A 6,348-nucleotide genomic window follows, 5' to 3' on the forward strand; every position below is an offset into this window, starting at 1 on the left:
CTTCTCCGTTGGGCTCCTCCGATCACAATCTCATATCTTTATCTTGTCCTATCACTCCAATCCCTCCTCAGGATCCCCCTAAGCGAAGGTGCCTCTGGCGTTTTGCCTCTGCTAGTTGGGGGGACCTCAGGAGGTATTTTGCTGATTTTCCTTGGAATGACTACTGCTTTCGTGTCAGAGACCCGTCTTTGTGTGCTGAGCGCATAACAGAGGTGATAGTGTCTGGCATGGAGGCGTACATTCCTCACTCTTTTTCTTATCCTAAACCTTCTAAACCTTGGTTTAACACAGCTTGTTCTCGTGCTATATATGATAGAGAGGTGGCCCACAAAAGGTACTTAAGCCTTCCTTCACCAGAATCTCATGCACTATATATTTCTGCCCGGAACCATGCCAAGTCTGTTCTCCAACTAGCCAAAAACTCCTTCATTAACAGAAAATGTCAAAACCTTTCAAGATCTAACTCCCCTCGTGATTTCTGGCATCTAGCCAAAAATATCTCCAATAACTTTGCTTCTTCTCCTTTCCCTCCTCTACTTCAACCAGATGGCACCACTGCTATCACATTTATTTCTAAAGCTGAACTCTTTGCTCAAACCTTTGCTAAAAACTCTACCTTGGACGATTCTGGGCTTGTTCCTCCCTCTCCTCCACCCTCTGACTACTTCATGCCACGTATTAAAATTCTTCGTAATGATGTTTTCCATGCCCTCGCTGGCCTAAACCCTCGGAAGGCTTATGGACCTGATGGGGTCCCTCCTATTGTTCTCCGAAACTGTGCCTCCGTGCTTGCACCTTGCCTAGTCAAACTCTTTCAGCTCTGTCTGTCAACATCTACCTTTCCTTCTTGCTGGAAGTTTGCCTACATTCAACCTGTTCCTAAAAAGGGTGACCGCTCTAATCCCTCAAACTACCGTTCTATTGCTTTAATTTCCTGCTTATCTAAAGTTTTTGAATCTATCCTCAACAGGAAGATTCTTAAACATCTATCACTTCACAACCTTCTATCTGATCGCCAGTATGGGTTCCGTCAAGGCCGCTCTACTGGTGATCTTCTGGCTTTCCTTACTGAGTCTTGGTCATCCTCTGTTAGAGACTTTGGTGAAACTTTTGCTGTTGCCTTGGACATATCAAAAGCTTTTGATAGAGTCTGGCACAAAGCTTTGATTTCCAAACTACCCTCCTACGGTTTCTATCCTTCTCTCTGTAACTTCATCTCAAGTTTCCTTTCTGACCGTTCTATTGCTGCTGTGGTAGACGGTCACTGTTCTTCTCCTAAATCTATTAACAGTGGTGTTCCTCAGGGTTCTGTCCTGTCACCCACTCTCTTCTTATTATTCATTAATGATCTTCTAAATCAAACTTCTTGTCCTATCCATTCCTATGCTGATGATACCACCCTGCACTTTTCCACGTCTTATCATAGACGTCCAACCCTTCAGGAGGTAAACATATCACGCAGGGAAGCCACAGAACGCCTGACTTCTGATCCTTCTAAAATTTCTGATTGGGGCAGGGTAAACTTGGTATTGTTCAATGCCTCAAAAACTCAGTTCCTTCCATCTATCAACTCGACACAATCTTCCAGACAACTATCCCCCTCTTCTTCAATGACACTCAACTGTCCCCCTCTTCTACACTGAACATCCTCGGTCTGTCCTTTACTTATAATCTGAACTGGAAACTTCACATCTCATCTCTAGCTAAAACAGCTTTTATGAAGTTAGGTGTTCTGAGACGTCTCCGCCAGTTTTTCTCACCCCCTCAGCTGCTAACTCTGTACAAGGGCCTTATCCGTCCATGTATGGAGTATGCTTCACATGTCTGGGGGGGTTCCACTCATACTGCTCTTCTAGACAGGGTGGAATCAAAAGCTTTTCGTCTCATTAACTCCTCTCCTCTAACTGACTGTCTTCAGCCCCTCTCTCACCGCCGCAATGTTGCATATCTAGCTGTCTTCTACCGCTATTTTCATGCCAACTGCTCTTCTGATCTTGCTAACTGCATGCCTCCCCTCCTTCCGCGGCCTCGCTGCACAAGACTTTCTTCTTTCTCTCACCCCTATTCTGTCCACCTCTCTAACGCAAGAGTTAACCAGTATTCTCAATCATTCATCCCTTTCTCTGGTAAACTCTGGAACTCCTTGCCTGCTTCTGTATTTCCACCTTCCTATGACATGAATTCCTTCAAGAGGGAGGTTTCAAGACACTTATCCACCAATTTTTGACCACTGCTTTGACCCTTTTAAGGGACTGGTATTTCAGTGGGCATTTTTTTTATTAGATTTTTGTTGCCCTTGGCCAGTATCCTTCCTACATAAAAAAAAAAAAAAAAAAATCAGATATATTTTTTATATATTTTTTAAAACAGTAAAGCAGTTTTTTCTTTTTAACTTAGATATATGGCGAAATATAGGGAAATATAATAATATTCTTGTTTCACTTCCCCTCCTCTGATCGCTCATTAAGTGTAACAAGATGAATTGCTCTAGGCCTACGTAAAAAAACAATCAGAGTAACTAAAATAAACTGTCTGCTTTTTCCATGTATTCTGAAGTATATATCCTGTGAATTTCAAATTCGTAGCTGCATTAGGTAAATTACTCTAAATTAGGATATAAAGCGCGATATCTCTAAATGACAGATTTTGCCATATAAAAAATATCTCCTCCGATGCTTTTCATATTATACCAATATCGGCAATTGGAACTTATGAAACTATATGACAGGAACAACTCCTACTCTCTGAAATGTTGATTGAAGTTAATTTTGAATTTTGGCAAATATTTAAAAATATTTTTTATTATTTTCACCGAACTTCAAAAATTATTTCTTACTGTCATATAAAAAAAAAAAAAACTAAACACTAGGATTTATTCCCCTATTCTTCCTGATTAAAATGTTTTTTGAATGAAAGAAATTAGTCCATAAATAAGGGAGGAGTTACAAGTTGAAGACAAGCAATTTAACATAGGATTAGCGATTTTAAAATCCCCCCCCTTTACTGACCAGTGTAATGAGCTAGCCTTTAACTTTGCTCTTCTCCACGACCTAGAGCAACTAATGCAACACCGTACTCATATTCCAGACCATCTTGGAGATACGCCCAACAGTCTTGACCTTTTCCTAACTTCTAATCATAATACTGGTAATACTACTACTGCTACTACTACTACTACTACTATTAATAATAATAACAATAATAATGGTTAAATTTTGCATTAGAGAGGTGGACAGAATATGGGTGAAAAAAAGAAGAAAATCCTGTGCAGCGAGACTGCAGGAGGGGAGGCATGCAGTTAGCAAGATCAGAAGAGCAACGGTAGAAGATAGCTAGAGATGCAACATTGCGGCAGTAAGAAAGAGGCTAAAGACAGTCAGTTAGAGGAGAGGAGTTGATGAGACGAAAAGCTTTCGATTTCACCGTGTTTAAAAAAGCAGTATGAGGGAAACCCCCCCAGACATGTGAAGCATACTCCATACATGGACGGATAAGGCCCTTGTACAGAGTTAACAGCTGAAGGGAGGGTGGGGGTGAGAAAAACTGGCGGAGACGTCTCAGAACGCCTACCTTTATAGAAACTGTTTTAGCTAGACATGAGATGTGGAGTTCCTGTTTAGATTATAAGAAGAGGACATTACAAGGATGTTCAGTGTAGAAGAGGGGGACACCTGAGTGTCATTGAAAAAGAAGGGATAGTTTTCTAGAAGGTTGTGTCGAGTTGATAGATGTAGGAATTGAGTTTTTGAGGCACTGAATAATACCAAGTTTGTTTTGCCCCAATCAGAAATTTTTGAAAGATCAGAAGTCAGGTGTTCTGGGGCTTCCCTGCGCGAACTGTTTACTTTCTGAAAGGTTGGACGTCTCCGAAAAGACGTGGAAAAGTGCAGGGTGGTATCACCAGCGTAGGAGTGGATAGGACAAGAAGTCTGGTTTAGATCATTGATGAATAATAGGAAGAGAGTGGGCGACAGGACAGAAACCTGCAGAACAGAGACTGTTTATAGATTTAGGAGAAGAACAGTGACCGCCTACCACAGCAGCAATGAGACGGTCAGAAAGGAAATTTGAGATGAAGTTACAGAGAGAGAAGGATAGAAGCCATAGGAGGGTAGTTTGGAAATCAAAGCTTTGTGCCAGACTATATGAAAAGCTTTTGATATGTCTAAGGCAAGAGCAAATGTTTCACAAAAATCTTTAAAAGAGGATGACCAAGACTCAGTAAGGAAAGACAGATCACCAATAGAGCGGCCTTGACGTAGCCCACACTGGCGATGAGACAGAAGTTTGTGAAATGATAGATGTTTAAAAATCTTTTTGTTGAGGATAGATTAAAAAAAAAACTTTAGATAGACAGGAAATTAAAGCAAGAGGATGGTAGTTTGAGGGATTAGAACCGTCATCCTTTTTAGGAACAAGCTGAACTTCCAGCAAGAAGGAAAGACAGATGTTGACAGACAGAGTTGAAAGAGTTTGACTCGGCAAGGTGCAAACACGGAGGCGCAGGTTTGGAGAACAATACGAGGGACCCTATTAGGTCCATAAGCCTTCCGAGGGTTTATGCCAGCGAGGGTATGGAAAACATCATTGCGAAGAATTTTAATAGGTAGGATGAAGTAGCCAGAAGGTGGAGGAGAGGGAGGAGAGTCGTGCATGTTGTCTTTCATGCTATTTTTGAATTTATCGCTGTCTATTTTAGCGAGGTTATATTTTGGGAGTGTAGGTGTTCTGATTGCTTGCGAGATAATGATTAATAGTATTGGAATGTGGTCAGAAACAGTAATGGGTCCGGCCTGTATGTTTAAGTCATGATAAGTTTTATTATTGATGAGCATTATGTATGGTGTTGTGTGATTTTTGTTACTTACGAGTATGTATGTAGAGAAGTCAGGTCCAATACAGTTTAATTTATTGTTATCTATAAATAGTTTAAACCTTTCCCAACTGTGTTACTAATTGTGTTGCTCAGTATCTGGTGCTTGGTGTTAGGATTTGCGATGATGTAAGTTGGTGTGTTGTTGGAGGCTAGTTTATGGAAGTCGGATGCAAGCAAGTTTGGTCTGTGAGGTGGAAGATATGTAGTGCCAATATTAAATAGTCCCGTATCTTTCTCTACTGCTATTTGTAATATATAAGTAATAAAGTTGTCAGTGGTTTTATTTTCAATATTGGATCTAACGAGTATAGCACTACCATCATGAAGTTCGTTATATGAGTTTATTTTGTAAATGATGTATCCGTATATTTTTAGATGTTCAACATCTTTGAGTCCGTGACTGTTTAGTAATATTATTTCAGGGTTGATATGTACGTAAGTATTAAGCTTATTTGTTAGGTCTCCAATGGGCTACGTTGTGCTGCATTATTTTGATTGTGTTCATGATAGTGTTTAGTTATTTACTGTTGTGTCTTTGCTTCCTTGCTTCTCATTGTGGAGGTGTTCTGTCTATATGTAGCCCACAGCGTAGTTTCCTGAATGTGTCGTCCTCCAACAATTATCTGCTACCTAACATAAGGAGCCCCAAGAATACACCTACATCAGCAGCACGGCATCAAGATCACAAGAAGAGAACTGGAAGAACACACTGAAACCTTAGATATGTGTCCAGATGCGAGACGCCTCACAATACTTGAAGAACTGTACATAAAAGAATTCAGCCCCAAGCTCAATGTACAGGCCGAAGATTTTCAAGCCTTGCCAAGCATGAGAAGGAACTAAGCACCGTCGCCACAGAGAGAGCCTTCCAGCCAACCGGAGCCAATCAATCATTGCCTCCCACTGCCACCACACAAGGAGCCCAGCAGTTGTGCTGTAGCAGCCAATCAGCGCCTCTTACGGTCTAGAGCGACGCCACGACTCACGGCATAAATACCAGCCTTCCAAGTGTGCCCATTATAATATGGGCCGTCTTTAAGACAATTAAGGCCCGCGCCATTCCATGGAGTGGCAAATGTAACTGACAGACAGCGTGTCCAGTAACTCCACAGCTAATGAGGAAGGGTTAAGGAACCCAAAGCAATCATGAATAGCTACAGTGAAATCATCAATCAAATAAAAAAAAAAAAAAAATACGACTCTTGTTATAAAGAAAATATATTAATTTAAATGCTGACGTAGGGATCACATTTAATAATCAAAAAGGAAGAAAAAAAAATAAATAATATATATATATATATATATATATATATATATATATATATATATATATATATATATATATATATATATATATATATATATATATATATATATATATATATATATATATATATATATATATATATATATATATGATTATTTTTTTTCAACACTGAAAAGTATCCAAGAAAAAGCGTCAAAAATAGATA

General features: G+C 39.8%; 1 protein-coding gene across 1 annotated transcript in view; it reads right to left on the minus strand.

Annotated features, from left to right (window-relative positions):
• Positions 1–5,823: 5,823 nt before the first annotated feature.
• The window catches only part of LOC135108196 (glutamate receptor 1-like), an 80,532-nt gene continuing 80,007 nt past the window's right edge, over positions 5,824–6,348 (minus strand). Inside the window, exon 8 of the mRNA XM_064018971.1 lies at positions 5,824–5,988. Coding sequence (XP_063875041.1) covers positions 5,824–5,988 — 165 coding nt within the window. The remainder of the gene's footprint in view (positions 5,989–6,348) is intronic.

Source organism: Scylla paramamosain, chromosome 16 (genome assembly GCF_035594125.1).
Source record: "Scylla paramamosain isolate STU-SP2022 chromosome 16, ASM3559412v1, whole genome shotgun sequence".
In the NCBI taxonomy this organism is placed as follows: domain Eukaryota; kingdom Metazoa; phylum Arthropoda; class Malacostraca; order Decapoda; family Portunidae; genus Scylla; species Scylla paramamosain.